This window comes from Mycetomoellerius zeteki, unplaced genomic scaffold (assembly GCF_001594055.1).
Source record: "Mycetomoellerius zeteki isolate Tzet28-1 unplaced genomic scaffold, Tzet1.0 scaffold19, whole genome shotgun sequence".
NCBI classification, from domain to species: domain Eukaryota; kingdom Metazoa; phylum Arthropoda; class Insecta; order Hymenoptera; family Formicidae; genus Mycetomoellerius; species Mycetomoellerius zeteki.
Window position 1 is genome coordinate 2,207,446 of NW_017256854.1, and position 21,165 is coordinate 2,228,610.

At 33.5% G+C, this 21,165-nt stretch overlaps 6 protein-coding genes across 8 annotated transcripts; 3 read left to right on the forward strand and 3 right to left on the reverse strand.

The window, feature by feature from the left end:
* Nucleotides 1-257: 257 nt before the first annotated feature.
* On the reverse strand, nt 258-5,163 carry LOC108722034 (SAP domain-containing ribonucleoprotein). Its single transcript, XM_018446933.1, is given in 6 exon segments — nt 258-777; nt 2,768-2,839; nt 2,937-3,065; nt 3,199-3,512; nt 3,595-3,691; nt 4,905-5,163. Coding segments are annotated over 6 exon segments (768 nt in total). The 5' UTR covers nt 4,956-5,163; the 3' UTR covers nt 258-672.
* A 198-nt stretch (nt 5,164-5,361) lies between these two features.
* Ufc1 (Ubiquitin-fold modifier conjugating enzyme 1) lies at nt 5,362-7,065 on the forward strand. Its single transcript, XM_018446934.1, has 4 exons — nt 5,362-5,564; nt 6,103-6,234; nt 6,435-6,602; nt 6,969-7,065. The coding sequence occupies exons 1-4, from the start codon at nt 5,442-5,444 to the stop codon at nt 7,050-7,052; spliced, it is 507 nt and encodes a 168-aa protein (XP_018302436.1). The 5' UTR covers nt 5,362-5,441; the 3' UTR covers nt 7,053-7,065.
* Nucleotides 7,066-7,219: 154 nt separating this feature from the next.
* Nucleotides 7,220-8,622, reverse strand: LOC108722032 (NADH dehydrogenase [ubiquinone] 1 alpha subcomplex assembly factor 5). The gene is made up of 3 exons (XM_018446932.1): nt 7,863-8,622; nt 7,593-7,777; nt 7,220-7,509 (listed from the first exon to the last, which is right to left on the reverse strand). Exons 1-3 carry the CDS (start codon nt 8,459-8,461, stop codon nt 7,220-7,222), a joined length of 1,074 nt encoding a protein of 357 aa, XP_018302434.1. The 5' UTR covers nt 8,462-8,622.
* Nucleotides 8,623-9,791: 1,169 nt separating this feature from the next.
* Nucleotides 9,792-12,273, forward strand: LOC108722010 (RNA-binding protein 8A). 3 transcript variants are annotated; one of them, XM_018446893.1, is made up of 5 exons: nt 9,792-9,864; nt 10,908-11,020; nt 11,357-11,503; nt 11,612-11,873; nt 11,966-12,273. In XM_018446893.1, the coding sequence occupies exons 2-5, from the start codon at nt 10,960-10,962 to the stop codon at nt 11,994-11,996; spliced, it is 501 nt and encodes a 166-aa protein (XP_018302395.1). In that variant the 5' UTR covers nt 9,792-9,864; nt 10,908-10,959; the 3' UTR covers nt 11,997-12,273. The 3 variants fall into 3 exon arrangements, with proteins under 3 accessions (XP_018302395.1, XP_018302397.1, XP_018302396.1); XM_018446894.1 differs by having other exon boundaries at nt 9,833-9,862; nt 10,916-11,020; XM_018446895.1 differs by lacking the exon at nt 11,966-12,273 and having other exon boundaries at nt 11,612-11,877.
* Nucleotides 12,274-13,141: 868 nt separating this feature from the next.
* Nucleotides 13,142-15,668, forward strand: RpL7A (ribosomal protein L7A). Its single transcript, XM_018446887.1, has 6 exons — nt 13,142-13,280; nt 13,818-13,932; nt 14,264-14,413; nt 14,509-14,729; nt 15,107-15,229; nt 15,428-15,668. Exons 1-6 carry the CDS (start codon nt 13,266-13,268, stop codon nt 15,608-15,610), a joined length of 807 nt encoding a protein of 268 aa, XP_018302389.1. The 5' UTR covers nt 13,142-13,265; the 3' UTR covers nt 15,611-15,668.
* Nucleotides 15,669-15,787: 119 nt separating this feature from the next.
* On the reverse strand, nt 15,788-19,800 carry Vps53 (vacuolar protein sorting 53). The gene is made up of 13 exons (XM_018446885.1): nt 19,576-19,800; nt 18,881-19,281; nt 18,683-18,803; nt 18,426-18,562; nt 17,916-18,342; nt 17,479-17,825; nt 17,234-17,392; nt 17,042-17,167; nt 16,875-16,953; nt 16,543-16,691; nt 16,305-16,470; nt 16,076-16,222; nt 15,788-15,985 (listed from the first exon to the last, which is right to left on the reverse strand). The coding sequence occupies exons 1-13, from the start codon at nt 19,660-19,662 to the stop codon at nt 15,824-15,826; spliced, it is 2,508 nt and encodes an 835-aa protein (XP_018302387.1). The 5' UTR covers nt 19,663-19,800; the 3' UTR covers nt 15,788-15,823.
* Nucleotides 19,801-21,165: the final 1,365 nt, after the last annotated feature.

The following is a 21,165-nucleotide window of genomic DNA, read 5'->3' on the forward strand; positions in this document are numbered from 1 at the left end:
CCAAACATTAAAAGAAAATACCCTCCTAGAACCTAGTACTCTCGAATCGATTGTCCGATCGACTGATAAAATATCTGTAATATATTTTGTATATATACCATTCTTTCTCTCTTATTTATTACAATTATTCCTAACAATGATTTTATTAAATTAATTATATATTATAAATATTAAATATTAATAAATATTTATGAAAGTATTAAAATAGGATACATCATATTTATCGATCAGAGAAACAATATGGGTTCTATCTTATTATAATTTACTAATTTTTTTTATCACATATATTATGCATTTGCATAATATACTCTTTTCACACTTCTAATCCTAAAATCCTGAAATCTTAAATAACATTCTTTGTATCGATAACTAATTACAATTAAAATACTGTTACATATATGAGTTTATTGATATAATACATCCATCTACATTTTTAAGATTTCTGTCGCCTATTTTCTTACAAGAAATTCACACGTGATAAGGTAATATAAAAGAAAAACGAAGGAAAAAAGTATGGCTGCTTTAATATCGAAGTAATAATGGTAAAAAGTACATTATCTTCAATGAGTCATTATTCTCCTCTCTCGTGTGTATAATAGTACTTTATTCAAAATAAAACTTAAATTAGATTTCTGTAATCTAGATCGTTGATTTAGTATATAACACCGAGTATCATTTAACAATCTTGATCTTATAATTATTCTTAGATAGTTTATTCTCAGGTTTCACTTCACCGAATCTGGCCTTTCTTTTCTCCAATCGTTCAGCCATCTCAACCTAAAAGAAACAAAAGATTAAAATTAAATCAGTGTGACAGAAAAATGATGTATATAAGGGCGATCAAAATTCTGATTAAGTTAATTAACTATTTTATTAAATAATACGAATATAAAACTTATATTAAAATTATATTTAATATATCAAAAAAAAGATTAAGAATAACGAACTGTATATTAGAGACTTTGTGTTAAGCGATTCTGCTGATAGAGTCAATTGTCGATTTAAGGGGGGACATCACCTTTGAGGTTTCAAAAAATCGAAAATTTTTTTGCTTAAATTTATAGTTTATACTTTTAAGAATATTTCAATAGTTTTAAGTCGGCATCTCAACTGTATACTCCCGTTAGAATCAAAATCTTACAGCTCCTCACCTCGCCGTTGAGTCTTCCCCAAGCGGCGGACATCGCGCAGTAGAACTCCGCAGATAAAAGGAAACTCCAAATTTTCGAAGAAATAGGTTTTGGCAGATAGATGTTGCTACTTGTAAAGTGTATGGCGCAGGCGCGCATTGCAGATTAAAGGCACAATTCCGATTTATAATTTTATAAGCAAAAAATCAGTTCTGAAAACTTTAAACGCTTTTTTCTTAAAACAAGTTTTTTAAAGTCGGTATATACTTTACGATGATAACTTTTACAATTCTTAATCGGTTCACTTGAAATTTGCACAGGTTACTTTCAGATGTTTAATCTAGTGAAGTACGTAGGATTTTTGTGATATATTGAAAACTTTTTTGTTATTAATATTTAAAGATGGAAATTTTTGGTCGAAAATCATATTTTTTTTCAAACATTAATCATTTTTTTCAAAAATCAATATTTTGAAAAAATCCTACGTACTTCACTAGCTTTAAGTATGTAGAAAAGAAAATCCTTTGGATTTTTGTTCCAGATCCAAAGGTGTACAAAATTCCGTATACATCGCATATGCACTCGCCAAAAAGGAGGCTCAATGCTGCTAATATAATGTCGCCATTTTGAGAAGAAAATTAAAAAAAATTTTTTTGTACTCTCGAAAGTTGATATATTAAAGCCCTTCAAAACGATTTTTGATTGACTCAATTTACTGCAAAAAATTGCCGAAGTTAGGTATCATTTTTAGGCCTCAAGGGTGGTGTTCCCCCTTAAGTAATTAAAGTTTGTCGAAGTCGCCCTAATGCCCGTCTTTACCAATGTGGATTAACTTTAATCTTGGTTTAACGTATTTTTGTATCTTTTCTTAGTTCTAAGAATTAGATAAAAACGAAAAGTAAGTTAAATCGAGATTACAGTTAATCTATGTTAACAAAAATAAATGTAAGTATTGTCCCATGATTTTTTACGTAATGTAATTAGAGACATTTACTATTATACGTTTACTATTATGTATGTGGAACTCAATTTCGATATGTCCCATGAAACGCCAAAAAATTCAATAGAGTACATAATAACCAATCATATCTTTATATTCTTTTAGACTATTCGAACAGAAATAGCAAAAGTCATAATTCATTGATATGTAATACATTCCATGGGACATATGGAAATGAGTTTTGTGTAATGCATAACGCCTCTAGTTAATTACGCGATAGATATTATAGGAAAAAGCTGTGCCATACATCCTAAATTTTCAAAATCTATGCATATATCTGCAGAGGTAAGAAACCATGGCATACACAAAAAATTTAAGCAGTAAAACATAAGCAGTAAAAAAATTAACTAATCGCAGTAGCGACCTTAAGGTCATAACGTAAGCAGTGGCAAATCCAACATATTGATTTCCTTACTACTTAAAGACTTTCTACAATAAGCCATTACCTAAACTTAAGTCTTAAGCCGTAAGAAATTAACCAATTATAGATATATATCGATTATTCTTCTCATATTCGTTTGTAATTGACAAATTTCTTATGGCTTAAGACTTAAAGATTAGATAATGGCTTATTGTAGAAAGCCTCTTACTATTTAAGTTTTTCTGTATGTCATGATCTAATTCTATTTTTACTTACCTTCTCCATCAAAGTAGATACTGAGGTACCAAATCTTTCTGCACGTTTCTTCAATACTTCATATGTAGTAGGCTACGAAAAATTTATTGATAATTGTCATAAAATAATTCTGTAAATTATTATTTTATCTTGATAACATAAACTATACCGTAAACTATAAATTTCTTACCACGGGTATCTTTATGGATGCAGCCGATTTATTATTTTGATTATTTACGTTAAAACGAGCTAATCTAGCCTCCTTTTTTGCCGCTTCCGATAATGGCATTCCAAATTTCTTAGCTCTCATTTCCAATCTCTGTTAAAGAATTAATACACTCATGTATTAATAAATAATATAAAACAAGCACGCTTGCATTGTGTATTCGAAGCAAATTCGAATTTTATTACTTGATGATCTAATGGATAAGAATAATATAATTTTTAGCTACCTCTTTTGTGCTGAGCTCGGATAGTTTAATAATTTTTTTCTCCGGCGGGGCGTCTTCGATCACTTTTGCTCCTTTATTTTCATTCTTCTCCACTTGGTCATTCTTTATTTCCTCCAATACAGATTTGCGGTTAATCCAAAATTCTTATGTATGTATTTAAAACAGAAATTAATATATATATATATTTAAATTTATTATTAATTATTATAAATTATTATTATTAATATTGTAACACCTATACAGTACACTTACGCCAAGTACTTCATCTTCATCTAAAATCTCTTCCGTAGTTTCATCCAAGGACAATGCAGCATCTATAAAATATAAATAATTCTTTCACAAAAATATGCCTAAGATACTTATATTAAAAGAACTGAAATAGAGCAAAAACAGAACCTCCGTGAATTGCTAGCTGGAGTCTTTCTACCAATTCATTTTTATTGCCTGTAGTGGGAAGTCCTCGTTGCTTCAATTCAGCCCTTAGATCAGCTACCTGAGAGATACAGCAATGTAATAGAAATTAAAAGAATTAAAAAAAATGTTTTGAAATGGCATATATTTCATCCTGTTTCAACTGCAAAAATTATAATTAATTAAAACCACAGAGTCCGTATTCATAGTCAGACCTTATACTTAAGATTTCCTTAAATTTATTTTTAGATGCTCGGTAGCCAATGAAATAATTCGTAGAGCATCTGAAGATAAATTTAAGGAAGCCTTAAATATAAGGCCTGACTATGAATACGGACCTTAGTCTTAATCAGTGAAGTGGCCAATCAGTGTTAGTCGTATAAGTTCGCTGTTAGTCAACTTTACTTATAAGACTTAGGACTACTGACTCATTATGGAATCAGAATAAGACCTAAAATTTAGATGATGGCTTATTGTAGAAAGCCTATAAGACATTACTTAAGGTCTTAAAATAAGAATGGACTGCCCATAATCTTACAAGCCTGTTTTAACTGATTTTCTACTTTTATATATATATATATATATATACATTAAGATTGGAGTAAAAAAACATGTTTTAAACAGTTTAAAACATGCTAAATTGATGTTTTTAATATGTTTTTTTATAGTACTGTTTAAAACATATTTGAAGCATTAAAAACATATTTAAGAAGAAACACAGTGTATCTTTTATTCTTTAAAAAAAACATTGTCTTTTCAACCCTGATATATATATATATATATAATGGATTATTTTATAATAAGAACAATGAGAAATAAAATTGAATTATAATATTAGATACAATAAATAAAACTATCCATTTGTTTATACACTTAATTATGTTTCTCTACTATTACTAAAGACAGTTATAATCTTACAAATATATTTTAACTGACTTTCTGTTCTTCCATCAAGTATTTTATAATAAAAACAATGTGATAAAATTGAATATCATCTACCATAAATGAACCATTTGTTTGCTGGTACTACACTTTATCACGCTTTTCTACTATTAAAGCAAACATAATCAGCCTTACAATTCCAAGTAATTGTATATTTTACGTTATATGTTATAGTCGGCAATAACATCGGTCACCGGTGACCATCATTAAAAATCGACAGCGGAAGTGAGTGCGATCAGGAGCAATCGGGATCAATCGGAAGCCACGACTTTCTAGGCTCGAGAAAGCTTGATTAGAATATCACCGAGAAACAGCGAGTTGTGCGGAACAAGGAGTTAACTTATGACATTCACCTTCATCTTCGACAGTTCAGTTAACCCTTTCTCGTAGGACGAATCGGCCATCGTGCATTCAAATTTTTTCCGAATCACAAGTACGCTACTGATGGTCGATTAGCATCTCATCGCCACTTACGAGCGTTTGTTTCTTCGTATCTTTCACTGTTACAGCCTTCGCGTAAATGGAACCAAAACCAAATGGAACGACGACACGACTCACACGACCGGGTACAACACGCCTGTTTAGCGGTAGTTACAGTGATGCAACCGATGCAACCGTTTACGAACGCAATCGATCGATTGAAGGACAAGTACACCGTAAAAATAACCTAAAAATGAGATTGTAAAAGCGAGAAAACAAATTGTATCTTTTATTATTATAGTTATTTAGAGAGATGCGTATTAATTATTAACTATTTTTTTCCTTAGTTATCGCAACTCTTGAAGAAGTGCAACGCGGTGCAACGTTTTAAGTTGGCGACACTGATCGTGCGACAGCAAGCAGCATCATAACCTTCAAGATAAACCTTGATGAAACGTTAATCTGTTGAAATGGTTGACGAGTCGACGAAGAAGACTTTGAGTAATATTCCGTTATTGCAAACGAAAGCCGGCCCCAGAGACAAGGATTTATGGGTACAGAGATTGAAAGAGGAATATCAGGCTCTGATTAAGGTGAGAGAAATGACTCTTTTTCACTTGCAAACTTATAAATGTCACACTTCCATATGGAATAGTTTTTGTGTTGCTTAATTTATAAATAATATAATATAATTCAATTTTTAGTTGATAAACGTTGAAAATTAATTTATGTGGCGAGACATTATTGAACAGCATATTTATCCCAAAAATATTTTACGTAATAGATTTAAAATGATTGTTAACTGTGTTCAGAATGTTTATTTTGCAACTGTTGGAAGTTTTCTCCCCTGAGACTCTAGATAGTCTAGATCTAAAAGTACAATCCAATCAGCACAAAGGAAGCTTTCAATTAATACATAGATATAAGCTGGTATTCATAGTCAAGATCCTTATATTCTTATATTCTTCTATATATGAAGATTCTTATATTCAAGATCGTCTTAAGTTCAGTCTTGAGATGTCGCGAACCAATCAGAGAGCTGCATTAGCGTATTAAGACATTACTTAAGATGGTCTTGAAATAACAACCAACTATGAATATCGGCCTTAATCATATAATTTTTTATTGTAGTATGTCAAAAATAATAAAGAAGCAGATAACGATTGGTTCCGGCTGGAATCAAACAAGGAAGGCACTAAGTGGTTTGGCAAGTGTTGGTACATTCAGAATTTCCTGAAGTATGAATTTGAAATAGAATTTGATGTGAGTAGCGTCACTTTTTGCTTTTTTCTTACTGTATTTTTTATTTAAAGAGAAAAAAATATTACCTCTAATATAGAATTCTATTTGAATAATATTTCGTCAATATTTATTATAATAAAAAAGTTAAAATTATTAAAACTAAAAATAAATCAATATTTAAAAAACTTGGTTAATATTTTTTCCTTCTTGGACAATGCTAGATTCCCATTACGTATCCCACAACAGCACCTGAAATTGCTTTACCAGAATTGGATGGTAAAACTGCAAAAATGTATAGAGGTGGTAAGATCTGCCTGACTGATCACTTCAAGCCATTATGGGCTCGCAACGTTCCCAAGTTCGGTATTGCTCATGCAATGGCTCTAGGTGTAAGCTAAATACTTAATTACATACACTTAATAATTAAGAGCATTATAATCCTTTGGAGCTTTTGACAAAATCTGTAACGCAGTTACTGACATTTGGTCTGTAAGATCTACTTAATTTATATTAATTATAATAAAAGGCACGAATTAATTTCAAGAAACCAAATTAACTTACATGAGAAAGAATTAATAAATATATTTTAGTAAGAATAACCAAAATTTGCAGATGTAACATAAAGAAAATTGAATTGATACTTTTTATAAAGAAATTTATAATTGAGTCCATATCAAGATTTAAAAGACTTATAAATTTTTGTATCGAGATACTTACATAAAAGATTCTAGCGCCAAGTTGTTTCTTTATTTCAGTTGGGACCATGGCTAGCAGTAGAGATTCCAGAGCTTATAGAAAAGGGCATCGTAGTGCACAAGGACGAGGGAAAAAAATCGTGAAGTGGCAACGTGCAGAATGGCAGAAATAACAAAATGCGAATGTTGAATAAATTAATTTTTTACACTTATCATTCAAAAGGAAGAATTTATACATGTTAAGTTTTTACGGTACAGAGTATTATTTACATTGTTCAAGGCGCGATCAAATAAAGACTATTTAATACAGGCTATTTATCATCGTCGTCCAGTTTTATCTTCTTGCTTTCTTTGACAATTTGATCGAGCCTGTACAAATCCTTGAGCGATACTTGTCCCGTTCCCCTCCTAAGAGGCTTCGGTTGAGACTCGTCTGGTTTCCATCCCAACATATATATTATCTGAAACGTGGCGGGAACAAATGCTGTATTATCTTCTCTCGTTTTTCCATAAAGCTCCTTGTATATAGATGCGGCTGCGATTAGCGTATCCCTCGGCAGATGCAAATTGCGATTTCTAGCAGCATTATTCTCAGCCATTCCTAGATAATAAACTTGCGTAGTATATTTACACGCCTATTATATAATTTTTATTCAGTCAAGAATTTTATGTAACGTTATTTACCTTTCAGGTCCGACATAAGCTCGAACATGCTTGGGTAACCAATGACTATCTCATCGGTATCAATAGTCAACATAGTAAAGTTCGCTCTCGTTAGTAGAGACCCAATGTCTCTGATTTGCACGAATGGCGAGATGTGTGGCGAGATCCCACCATACCTCTCAAATTCAGCTAATTGTAAGGAACTTCTATATTATCAGAATGAATACCAGAAATAATAAACGCAAAGAATCTGGAAAAACTTTGACCTAAACCTGGTAATGTCGTCTTTACCTCAATTCGTAAAGCGTATCACCACCAAATACAGCAGCCATAAAGACTCCGTCATTCTTTAGGCTACTGTTGATACGTCTGAAGCATCCAGGAAGATCGTTGATCCAATGAAGACTCAGACAACTGATCACCATGTCGAAACTGTCAGGCTCATAGGACAGATTCTCTTCGTCGATAACTTCCTTCTTGACCTTTATACCCTCTATGATCTCAGCCTGCGACAGGAGACTCGGACTCATGTCAGCCAGCACCAATTCCTCCACGGACTCACTGAGAATCCGTTTGGATACATGACCACGGCCACATCCCAGATCAAGGACTCTACCAAACTTTCGTTTGATGTCAAATATTCTATCTACCAGCCTGTCGCCCACCTCGTCCTTAATGTAGTCATACAACTGGACATTAGCATCCTTGGCGGCGCGTTCGCGCTGCAACAGCTTTGCATTCCTGTCGAACACGTTCATCGGACTGTCGGGTGGCAACGCGGACGTCGACGCAGCATTGCACGTACCATTAAGATTATATCCGAGACTCAGTAGGTTTAGCTTACCGCATAGTATCCAGCTTCTCCTATGAAATGAAATCTTTGACGTCATTTCTCAATCGCACAATGATTTCGGTTGATTTTTCTTTTAAAATTAAAATTAAAAACTAATTAACTTTTCTTGTTTTGGAATATATTTATCCCTTAGACACAATTTCACTTTTTTTCTAATGCTTTTTCTAATTTTTTATACTATGAAATATTTCATCGTCATAATTAATTTGTTGATATTTTCTTAGGTATTATTAATAACAAATTTACGGCTTAAACCGATTCAACTTAATCAGCTGTTCCGGTTGCTCCGGTCAGAGAGAAACCTGAGAAGGGCCATGCCGGCCTTTTTCCTGTTACCATTGGCTGCGTTCAGCAGAGAAAGCAGCTTTGCAAACGCAGCCATTGAAATCGCCTAGAGATCCTCTAATCAGAGTCGCGAAATAACGTCAATAAGGTTAGGTCGAAGATGCCATTTTTCAGCAAAAACCGGAAGTAGCGATTATACGACTACGAACACCATCACAGTTGCAATGAAAAGACTATTTAATGTGATACATTAACCTAATACGTGTGAATCTAAATACAGTTGTCAGAAAGAAGTTACATTATTATATTTTTTATATTAATACTGTATTTCATAAAATTATATTTTCTAAAATGACTGGTTGTTCTGCGCCAGACTGTAACAATTCTGCAAAAAAGGATTATATTATGAAAGTTTTTCCTCGTAAAAAAAGCAAAATGGGCAGCAAATGTAGGTCGACCAAATTGGACTCCAACTAATGCTTCATATCTCTGCGAGATTAGTGTTGTGGAAAAGTATTATTTAATATTTTACATAAAATAATACTTTTTTTATTTTGTATATATTATTGTATATATATTGTATATATTTATTTTGTAATACCATGGTTTAGAATTTAAATTTGACGCCATGACTATTTCCGGTTTTTGCTGAAAAATGTCCGCACCAATAAAAATTGGAAACGTTATTTCGCGACTCTGATTAGAGGGTCTCTACTTGCGACACTTTTGCGACACTGCGATGCGACTAATGTAGAACCAGCTTTATGCACTATGCATTAAGCTGGTTCTACATTGATCGCATCGCAGCGTCGCAAGCGTTGCGGTCCAATCAACGACAAGCTAGCTCGACTCTGATTGGACCGCAACGTTTGCGATATGCTTGCGACGCTGCGATGCGACTAATGTAGAACCAGCTTAAGTTCGGATCTACATTAGGTGTTTTAAGCCTTAAGCCATAAGAAATTGACCAATTACAGTCAAATCCGAGGGGAATAGTCGACTGTGATTCGACTGTGACAGGAATATTCAGTGGCGTCTTTTTCCCCTAAATCTATAATTTACATTGTTTGTGGTTATCAAGTGTTTGGCGACCATTGGCGACTTGGCGAGTTGAATGATAGAGTGCTACGCATAATAAACGCGATATTTTGAACGGTAATTATTTAGAATAGCTAGGTACCTCGTCTCCGATTTTGATGAAATTAGGCTCATTCGACGCGTTTTCACTCAAAACGAAGGAATCTGGCAGAAAAAATTGGCGGTCTGCCCGGCGAACTGAGATATTAAGCGTTAAAGTTGACGACTGTTGAGATTAGGAAACCTGTCACAGTCACGCAAAACATTGCTAAATTATAATCCATGTAGACAGTGGGATATGTAGACAGTAGTACTTACAAAAAAATAATATGTCCTACCCGCTTGGGGCCTAATCGCCTAGAAGTTGCAGTCTAGACAGAGTCCGCTTGGAATATTTCTAACCCATGAAGACAGTGGGGTGTGAGAACAGTCTTTAGAGACAGTAAGTAAAAACCCATTTGGAATTCGGGGTCAGGATAATATTTCTAAAACCTATTTTTAAAGACATATAGGCTTTAAAAATACTATTCTCACACCCCACTGTCTTCATGAGTTAGAAATATTCCAAGCGGACACCGTCTAGGCTGCAACTTCTTGGCCCCAAACAGGTAGGATGTTATTTTTTTTTTGTAAGCACTACTGTCTACACACTCCACTGTCTACATGAGTTATAACTTCGCAATGTTGCATGGCTGTGACAGATTTCCTAACTTCAACAGTCGTCAACTTTAAAACTGATTCTATGAGTCGGTAGTCCTAAGTCTTATCGGTGAATCGGTGGAGTTGGCCAACAGCCAACTTGTACGACTAAAACTATTTTCTTAAGACTGACCAAATTCTATTTTATTCCTTTCCATTAATCCAGCTAAACGACTCGCTGTACAATTAACAACTAGTAGATGCAAAAAATCATAGTCACCTATTTAGGTTAAAACTGATTAAGATTTCCGATTACCGACTCACTGTAGAATCAGCATAATATCTCGGTTTGCAGGACCGACCACCAACTTTTTCTGCCAGATTCTTTTGTTTTGAGTGATAACGCGTCGAATGAGTCTAATTTCATCAAAATCGGAGGTGAGGTAGCTATTCTAAATAATTACCTTTTGAACATTTTAAAGATTAACCGGATTAACGTTATACACACGTTATTGAAATACTGAAACTCTAACCATGGCGGATGTTTTGGATATCGATAACGCTGAGGAGTTTGAGGTCGATGACGAAGGAGATCGTGAGTCTTCATTATATTTTGCGAGCATTGTAACTTCAACTTCGTACCGAGATTTGATCATTTCACTTCGTATTTATGTTCCTTACTAAACCGAGCACGGTGTCTCCCTATAAAGTTATTAAAACATTTTATCAAAATTGAAGGTGAGGTAGCTCAACTGAATAATTATCAAATTTTGAAGCGGTTTTTCGCAATTATTCAATGTCTAATATTGATGGTGCAAGTATCGAACTTGTTTGAAATCATTAGACAGAAAATATGGAAGAAATAACAATAGTATTCGGATCATAACAATGTGAATGATGTAAACAATTGTTTTGATTGGTATGTTTCCAGAGGGTATCGCGCGTCTTAAGGAAAAAGCGAAGAAAAGGAAAGGTAGAGGCCATGGCGCGGAATTGGTATCTACGAGAGACGATGTTGGGCATTACGAATCCATGAATCTTGTTGAAGAAGACGACAATGAGCCTGGTCCTCAGAGATGTAAGAAGATCTTTCTCATAGCTTTGTTAATTCAATTTGAATTACAGTACTTATTTTTTATTTTTATTTGTAAGATCAGAACAATTAATATTCTTCATACATTTTTAGCTGTGGAAGGATGGATCTTATTTATAAATTCAGTACATGAAGAGGCACAGGAGGATGATATTCAGGACAAGTTCTCTGAGTTTGGCCAAATCAAGAACTTGCATTTGAATCTGGATAGAAGAACAGGATTTCTGAAAGGCTATGCGTTAGTAGAATATGAAACTTTTAAAGAAGCACAAGCTGCGAAGGAGGCTCTAAATGGTACAGAAATCCTAGGTCAAGCTATCTCTGTAGATTGGTGCTTTGTAAAAGGACCAAAAAAGTAAGTATTATTTTATCATTATTTAAATACAATTATTTAAAGTGATATACTATTTGGATTCATATCGATATTTATATTCTACATTTTTATAGAATCAGGAAGAAAAGTCACAGAAGGCGATGAGAGTTATAGATTAATGACTATAATCATATCTTCTATTGTATATCATTATTTCAAACAAAACAAGTTATATTATATTTGATAAGCATTTTTTAAAATGCTCGAAATAACTATAAATTATTTTCTTCACTAGGATTTTTGCTCTTTTGCTCCTATATCTATTCCTATATATCTATTCATAATCTACCCAGACGTAAAGAACTTTGTATGCTATCAAAAATAGATCATGAATACATATATCATCCAGATATAGTCTCTTGTATAAGAGAGAACTTTAATATTTTATGTGAATATCTCAGTTTGTTTTCTTTCATACACCCTTATCTAGCAATAATTTTTGGTTTCACATTTATTACCATGCTCTGTACCAGTTTGTGTAAAATAAATGTTATTAAAATCTTATTTTTGTAGTGATACAACTTTTATATATACAATAATTATATATAAACTTTTCCCCGGGTATCCCAGAGCTCTGATTGGACGGCTCGCTATTCCCTGTTGCCTGTGCCCATTGTGATTACGTTTATACGGCTCGATTTACCCCGGATCTACAATAGGTGTTTTAAGCCTTAAGTCATAAGAAATTGACCAATTATAGTCGAATTCCAGGGGAATAATCGACTATGATTCGTCCATTTCTTATGGCTTAAGGCTTAACACTCTATTGTAGATCCGGTGTTACGCCAAAGTTATAACATCGATGTTATGAAATTGGCCAATCATAGCTGTTCCTCGGAAGAATGGAACGACTGTGATCGGCCAGTTTCATAACTACGGATGTTATTAAACCCGATTAAGGCTGCGGTCCACTTGACGCTTCGAAGCATTTGAGCGACCAATCAGAACAAAGAATTTTACGAATTGACTAATCAAAGAATGCTTCGAAGCGTTTGTAGCGTCAAGTAGACCGTAGCCCAAGGGTATTGTGTAAATATAGTCAGTGAGTGATTGTAGTACTGAATGCACTCAATAGAGGTATATTCGCGTCGCAAGCTCCAATATGCTCCAACATGCTCTATCATAGCTCTTACTCACTCCAACGCGGTTGGTAGAGTGAGTAGGAGCTATAAGTAGCATGTTGGAGCATGTTGGAGCTTGCGACGCGAACAAACCTCTAATATGGCGTCACTTCGGAGTTCGATGGCGCTGCGGTATGACACCCCTCTGGCTCTCTTTACGGTGTCGACGCCGTACTTTGCGTCGCGTTTAGTGAGATACCGCGTTTTTATCCGGTAAAATTTATAGAAATCCTTCGGATTTCTAGCTAGAAAAATGGTTCAAAAAAAGGTAAGATTATCGAATCATCGTGCGCGAATAATATTTTTGTTAAGCGGTGTCTACTGAGTCGAATATCCACGTTTGGATTTACTCGAATCTCGAGTATATTCTCCAGCGTGTAGCCCAAAAATATGTTTCGTTCCACAGTCAATTAGTTCAGTAATTATATAATGTGATAATTGCAATCCTCCGAAATCCTACTTTTGCAGAAAAATGCTATTTCCAGGTACAACAACGATCAAACAAATCGATTCATTCACGTGACATCAATCTAACATTTTATAACCTAATTTCATACAAATTAATTTCGTAGATCTCTGAAAATTGAAAGATTGGCGTTCAGCAATAAGCGCATAATTTTCATGAGATAAAGGAAATTAAATTGTTGGATTCTTAAAAGATATTTCTTGCATAAAAATAATTCTAATTTAGTTCTACATATTTTGTTAAAATTACACGAATATATTACGAAGAAACTTTAAAACTCGACTATAACTGCACGTGAAAATTAATTTATTCCTATATAACTTCCCTTTATAATTTCAGCCTAAGAAGAAGGTTGGGAAGAAGGTAGCTGCTGCACCATTGGCAGTTAAAAAGGTTGAACCAAAAAAAGTGACCAACCCACTCTTTGAGAAACGAACACGTAACTTTGGCATTGGTAAGTCAGTTTATAGTATAATTTTTCTGATTTCTGGTTAATACAGTAGAACTCTGTTTATCTGCATTATATTTGTTTCTGTTTTCACTCTAATACAGATTAAATAAAGATAAACTCAACATATTCAACTTCAGTTTTCTAAGTTTCAGCTCCTGTTATCAGAATTAATAAGTACTGGTAGAAGGGAAAGCAAATCAATCTCTGTTATCTAAATCTTTCGATTATCGGAACTGTTTTATCCCCTGACATGTTTGAATAAACAGAATTATACTGTATTTTATAATCTATATAGAACAGTCACTTGTTACTGTAAAATTCCATTAAAATTTAGGCCAGGACATTCAACCGGCTCGTGATCTCAGCCGCTTTGTAAAATGGCCCAAATATATCCGCATTCAGCGTCAAAGATCTGTCTTGCAGAAGAGGTTGAAGGTACCTCCGACGATAAACCAGTTCACACAAACATTGGATAAACAAACCGGTAAGATGTATATTTCATATAATTTAAAGAATTTTTAAATCCTATTTATATGCATATGGAAAAAAATATAATACAACATTGTTCTTATGTTGTAGCTACACAGTTATTCAAGGTATTGGAAAAGTACCGTCCTGAATCAGCAGCCATGAAGAAGGCAAGGTTGAAGGCAAGAGCTGAACAAAAGATTGCAAAGAAGGAAGATACGCCGACAAAAAAACCTAACGTCATTCGCAGTGGAACCAACACAGTGACTACGCTGGTGGAGCAGAAGAAAGCTCAACTAGTTGTTATAGCTCATGATGTTGATCCTATTGAGGTTAGTTATGAGAGTTGGTAGACTTTTTTTTTACATCGCGTTTCTTTTTAAATATGTTTTTAATGGTTCAAACAGTACTATAAAAAAATATATTTAAAACATTAAAAACATCAATTAATGTTTTAAACTGTTTAAAACATGTTTTTTTATCAACTCTGTTACTCGTCTAAATGTTTGATTCATAGTAGATTTATATTGTACTAATTTTCATTCTATTTAACTATGATGCTTGAATTTCTTCACCTGAGAATATAAATGCTTTTAACATTTGTATTCAAGGAATGATATATGACATCTGAGTGCCATCTTATATTACTATATATATTTGCAAGAAATTATATGTACCAACCTAATCAGTTTTCTCTTTATTGATACAGATTGTATTATTCCTTCCTGCCTTGTGTCGTAAAATGGGTGTACCATACTGTATTGTTAAAGGCAAGGCCCGTTTGGGACGTCTGGTTAGACGTAAAACCTGCTCAACAGTTGCCCTTACTCAAGTACGTAATTATATCCAATTCTTGTATTTTTGTTTTAATTTGCATTTAATTAAACTAAATTATTTTATGATGAATACTCAAGAGCCAATCCAATGATATACTATGAAATTAAAATTATACTTATCTGATACGCATTTACAAAAATCTGGTCCTTCTCTTTTATTTTAGTTTTATTAAAATATATTATTATTATTTCAGGTGGATTCTGGCGATAGAGCCAACTTCGCGAAGATTGTTGAAGCCATTAAAACGAACTTTAATGATCGATATGATGAAATCAGGCGTCACTGGGGCGGTGGTTTATTGGGAAGCAAATCTGCAGCAAGGATAGCGAAATTAGAAAAAGCTAAGGCGAAGGAACTCGCACAAAAACAAGGTTAAGATCATTGCCCTTATCATCTACAGATTATATAAAAAAATAAAAGATAAAAGAAATTTAGTACTGTATTTATTTGATAAAAGTGTCCCCACATTTATATTGCTCTTTCATTTTCGTATAAAGAATCTTTATTATATATATATATATATTTTAAGATAAGATAAAATTTCTAAATTAACTATATACAGTTACAATGAATATTGTATCTAATATCCTCAAATTCGTTTCTTGATGAGCTTTTCTAGTCTCTTAATTCTTCCAGCTTCATGTTCCGGACTATTATGTACTATACGATTTTTCGCAGCCTCTGCGACATCCGTGTTTTCAGATTGTTTAAATTGCTTAAGCAATTGATCTTGGTCCGTCTTTTTCAATCCCTAAAATGTATATATTAATTACATTAGATGATTAGATTATTGATGAAAAATAAGATAGACTAATAGAATTTTACTTATCGCAAAAATTACCTTCATATCTAAAATTTTTTGGAATTCTGAGGACTGCAAGTCAGGTAAGCGTATATTGCACTGTTTCACGAAATCACTAGGAGATTCAATTGGGGACATTACAATCTTCAATATCATTTCAGCATTTGCCATACCTTTCACTACAACCTATATTATAAATAATATGTTAAATAACGAATGTGTACTTTAATAAATTTAATATTGTCTACTTTCTAAAGTATTCAATTACTTTTGTGTATGTTACTGGAGCTTTTCTCTGTATTTGATAACCTGTCAATGGAAGATCCAGTAGGGCTGTTTTCAACATATGGACGTCTAACAACAATTGTTCTGCGCCAACGGCATTTAATGGCTTGCATTTAAATAATTGCTGTACTAATTTTGCTATGAAAGAACTGAAACAAAGCATCAAGTATTAGAGAAATTCGAAAAGTATCACGTGTATAAGTATACGATAAATATTTTACCTGGCGAACTTGACACAAAGCTGTGTGAAGTATTTTCTACAAGAAGATAGTCTATCTCGTATGGTTGGTATTGTTTGTCGAAGGTGTGCTATTATCGTATTAACATAATTACTCTGATCACCTACGATTTCCACAGAACTCCATTGTACCTAACAAGTAAAACAGTTACTATATTTTTATTATCTAATATTAATATTGTCTCTCTGTCAATTGTACGTTAATTTTAAATAGAATGACATTAATTTTATTTCTATATTATAGAATAATACATATAAATTATGTATAACTAATGTGTTATAATCGCATTAATCAATCTTTTTTTTATAAGTTACCTTAGTCATTGCAGTCAGTGCGGATTCACATGCTGCTTCCAGATCTTGAACTAGCAACTGGATGCAATTAGAAATAACGCTAAAAACAAATGACAGAAATTAATAAATCAATAATAAAATTTTCTAAAATATGTATATAAAAATAAGAAAAAAAAGAGAAGATATACTTGTGGAAGATATCCTGTTCTTGAGATAAATTAATTTTTTCCGAACAGCATTCATCTGTCTTTCCACGAAGTTTCTCCTCTAACTGCTGTGTCGTTTCTAAACAATATTCCGCTGTTGTCAAAATACTGAAAAAAGTATACTTCAATAATTATTCACTTTGTTTTGTGGAAATAAATTCGTAATATATTTACCAGCATATACGAGATTGCTCCTCTTTGCTAAATCTGGCAGTTTCTCCTTCCTTCAAAAAACTTTGGAAATTTTGAATAAAGCCTGACGTTGATAGATTATCTCGTAAGTCACGTGTGATATTACTCATGCTGGTACCAATTCCTGCACTGCCTCCGACTCTATAACAGTTACATTAAAATACAATTAGTTGCATTAAGAGATACATAAGTTCTGAAGAACTGATTTGCACAATTTTTAGACTTACTTGGGTAAATTATTCTGTAAGATCTTTACAGCGTACTCTCGTAGGTACTTTTGAAAGGTCTCGGCAAGGCTCAACATGATTAAACCGGTACTGAGTTGCGTACATTGTAGCATGCACTTCTTATAAAATACAAACAAATCGGCACACGAGCTCAAGACACTACTCGGACCTTCGATGCCGTCGAATTCCTTAGCACCCGGTGGTTGCGTTTTAGAATCAGACACGAACTTGTCCATCAGATCTGCCAAATTGCGATCCAGACTTTCTATGTAAATGTTCAAATATGGCTCGAAACATCTTCCTATTAATTTTTCGAATGGAGACGACCTCGGTTTTTCGTTTTCAACCTACAGTTACAAAAGAATGATACATTTTTTTAAATGAATTAGTAAATACAGAGATGCATGTATAGCATATATATATATATATATATAAACCTTCTCATCTTCTTCAAAAGGATTTCCCGGGACTTTCTCCACAACTTTATTACTGACTGGTACGGTCTTAACATCGGTAGTCTCCAAAGTGCTGCCGATAAAACGCTTCGATAGTAGCGTTTCGAAATTACTGGTTCTCTGAATCGCGTAAAGCAATAATTTTACATCTATTTCATTACGCCTCTTGTTCATTAATTTAGTGAGATCTTCACGTGTGACATGACAGAATTGTACAGCTATTCGCTCGGAAATTTCCCAGTCTTGAGGAAAAATTGTACCGAACTTCGACTCGAAATCGAGCAAATGTTTCTTGATCCACGCATATCTTCGATCTATCTTATCCAACCAGGCGAAATCCTGATTCTCATCGAACAAATGTGCGTATTCTTGTAATTGGATACTTACGAACCAGACAAGCAGATCTTTCCTTTGAAGAAAAGAAGTGTTTTGAGACATTATTAAAATCCTATCATTACTTAGATGCTACAAGTATCTATACAATATACATACTTCACTTTAGGATGTAATACTGATAATACTAAACATCCTTCCGTCAACTGATTGAAATGTTTTGGATTCTGGCCTGAAAAGGCCTGCTTGAAATCTGCTGTAATCTGCTGGGCCAATTCATCCTGGATCTGACATACCTTTCGTTTAGACAAAAGAAAACATTAAATGAATCAATTAAAAAGAAAATTATTAAAAAATAATTAAACATATTAAAAAAATAGTCTATCAGTTATCAAAGATAAAACTTGTGCTCCTACTTGATCAGATAATTGTTTCACTTGTGGTATGTCCATGTAGCTATTAAAATTTTGCATCACTTCCATCACTGCTTGCAACGGTAAGATAATTTCTCCATACTGCTTCCTTTGCGTCAATATTCTGAAGGAACGTACAATAAATTTATAATTTTGAACCATATTTAAATAATATTTTGTAAAATAATGCAATATGTGTACTTTAAATTATCCACTCCTTCCACAAGCATGTGCAAATGATTCAGTGCTGTTATCGAAGCGGTAAGATTCTTCTTGGCAAAATCCAGCTGTTTGATGTCTCTTGTAATTTCCTTAACAGCTTCCTCAGATTGCTCCGCCTTGTCTTTTATGTCTTTTATATGGATAAATAATTGCTTTATCACCTTCTGTGCATCTTCCAACGCTGCTCTACCATCTTGACCCACATTTGTCTGACCACGTACGACTGACCGTATCTCTTTATCAATAGTATGTATTTTATTTTCTATTTTATTCACCACTTCATCAATATTTGACAGTGATTGTTCCGTAGGAAATAACGTGTTTATATGATCCACTACATTGAAGTTAGGTTGATCTAATGGATCAGTGATAGTCAAAACCTGATAGTAAAAAAAACAATGTTAAACTTGTTTTGCAAAAAAACATAAAAAAAGTACTTTATAGATATAATCTCAAGAACAAAAAAAAATCAAAATAATGTCAATTTGACGTCAAGGAAGGAAACGATTCAAGGAAAAATAGACGTTGAAAGGAGAATCATTTTATTGAAAAATAGGAATATAAAATATAAAAACACTTAAAGAGCGCTGTTATTTTGCGCGCGGGACGAACGCAGCTTGAAAACATTAACGCCTGATGAGAAAAAGTCATAAACTCGCGGTGGATTACTTAACCTGCTCGATCACTTTCTGTACGTTCTGCGGGAACGTATAGATCGTAGAACGGAGCTCTTCCAGCTCGTCCTCCTCGTGATTCTCCATCGTGCTCGATCACGCTGCGCGAGCGAACACCGGCGTACTTCACGCGAGAATCGCGCTACATCCGCGCGCCGTAACAGACGCAAACAGATGCAAACAGATGCAATTGCAGAATTGCAGATAGACGTTAACAGATGTTAGTGGATATGGCCGGTGACATGTGATGATGTTTGCGCGAGCGCGACGCAAAACGACAAGTGTGGTCGTCGCGACTCGCGACGCAACGACTGAAACTTTATCGAGCATCGATAAAGTTAGGCTGCGTTCGGAATTATCACCCGAGTGCCCCGTGTATCGTTTTATCCTTGTTGTTCACCCGATGTTAAATAAGGATAAGATATAATACATGGTGATACCCGGGTAATTTTCCAAACGCCTTATTATCACAGTTTAACGTGCTATTATTCCGGATCTACAATAAAGTTTTGAGCTTTGAGCCATAAGAAATGGATGAATCATAGTTAATTATTCTCCTCGCATTCGACTGTAATTAGTAAATGGATTAAATTAATTGAATTAATTAAATAATCCTTTTTAATTCAAATCCACTTTGAAATATTCGGGGTGGCTTTGAATTGATCGGTCCGCATCAGTCGAAAGCGCAACGGTAAGTCCGGATCTTTTCTTAAAATTTCAATTTCAAAATTTTTTTAACGTGTATACTTTAATCCTGGAAAAGGATTTTCGAATCTGTGAAAGACAAAAAGTATTTGTTATACAAAAATTACGATTTAGTCGGTAATACAGGCTTTAGGATTCTCTTAAGGAGATGCTGGAGCTGCCTGTATTACTCCGGATCTACAATAGAATTCTAAACATTAAGCCATAAGAAATGGACGAATCATAGTTGATTATTCTCCTCGAATTCAACTGTAATGGGTCAATTTCTTACGACTTAAGGCTTAAAACATCTATTGTAGATCCGGACTTACCGACGTTTTTGTTCCTGTCGAATTTCTTCGTAATGCTTCTTTTCAAGCTTGAAAAAATAAAAAATTACCGATTTTTTTATCCATTTTTATCTCAGTATGGCAACCAACACTGAAGATAAAATGGATAAAGAAATCTGTAATTTTTTATTTTTTCCAGCTTTGAATACAAAATACACCAGCGACAAGTACTACATTAGCATGTACATTTTAATCGTGGAAAAGGAATTTTTATTCTGTGAAACCACTACGAAGAAATTCGACAGGAACGAAAAGGTCAAAAATTTTATCAGTAATACAGGCGACTCCAGCATCCTCTTAATATGAATTATTTAAATTAATAATTTAATTGACGTATGGCAAGGAAAATTACAGTAGGATGAAGAATAATTAGAAATACAGTTAAACATTTATTATAAGCACTTGGTGTTTGGCGCTTTGAAATCGATTGGATTAATTAAAATGTATTAATAGTTATCTTGGACCATACTAAATTAATGAAATTAATTACATAAATAAATAACAATTCTATCATCCGCGATCTGTCAATTTCTTAACTTATTTTAAAAATTTCTGT

Bases quoted from the DNA above. Each gene is read 5' to 3' on its own strand.
- Ufc1 (XM_018446934.1), top strand. From the start codon at position 5,442: ATGGTTGACGAGTCGACGAAGAAGACTTTGAGTAATATTCCGTTATTG. The intron at 6,235-6,434 runs GTGAGTAGCGTC...GGACAATGCTAG, and splicing joins AATTTGAAATAGAATTTGAT to ATTCCCATTACGTATCCCAC. The intron at 6,603-6,968 runs GTAAGCTAAATA...TCTTTATTTCAG, and splicing joins CTCATGCAATGGCTCTAGGT to TTGGGACCATGGCTAGCAGT.
- LOC108722032 (XM_018446932.1), bottom strand. From the start codon at position 8,461: ATGACGTCAAAGATTTCATTTCATAGGAGAAGCTGGATACTATGCGGT. The intron at 7,778-7,862 runs GTAAAGACGACA...CTGATAATATAG, and splicing joins GATACGCTTTACGAATTGAG to AAGTTCCTTACAATTAGCTG. The intron at 7,510-7,592 runs GTAAATAACGTT...TTTATTATCTAG, and splicing joins GCTTATGTCGGACCTGAAAG to GAATGGCTGAGAATAATGCT.
- LOC108722010 (XM_018446893.1), top strand. From the start codon at position 10,960: ATGGCGGATGTTTTGGATATCGATAACGCTGAGGAGTTTGAGGTCGAT. The intron at 11,021-11,356 runs GTGAGTCTTCAT...GTATGTTTCCAG, and splicing joins GGTCGATGACGAAGGAGATC to AGGGTATCGCGCGTCTTAAG. The intron at 11,874-11,965 runs GTAAGTATTATT...ACATTTTTATAG, and splicing joins TTTGTAAAAGGACCAAAAAA to AATCAGGAAGAAAAGTCACA.
- RpL7A (XM_018446887.1), top strand. The intron at 14,730-15,106 runs GTTAGTTATGAG...TTATTGATACAG, and splicing joins ATGATGTTGATCCTATTGAG to ATTGTATTATTCCTTCCTGC. The intron at 15,230-15,427 runs GTACGTAATTAT...TTATTATTTCAG, and splicing joins CAACAGTTGCCCTTACTCAA to GTGGATTCTGGCGATAGAGC.
- Vps53 (XM_018446885.1), bottom strand. From the start codon at position 19,662: ATGGAGAATCACGAGGAGGACGAGCTGGAAGAGCTCCGTTCTACGATC. The intron at 18,343-18,425 runs GTATGTATATTG...TTTTCTTCAAAG, and splicing joins GTATTACATCCTAAAGTGAA to GAAAGATCTGCTTGTCTGGT. The intron at 16,954-17,041 runs GTATATCTTCTC...ATTTGTTTTTAG, and splicing joins GAACAGGATATCTTCCACAA to CGTTATTTCTAATTGCATCC.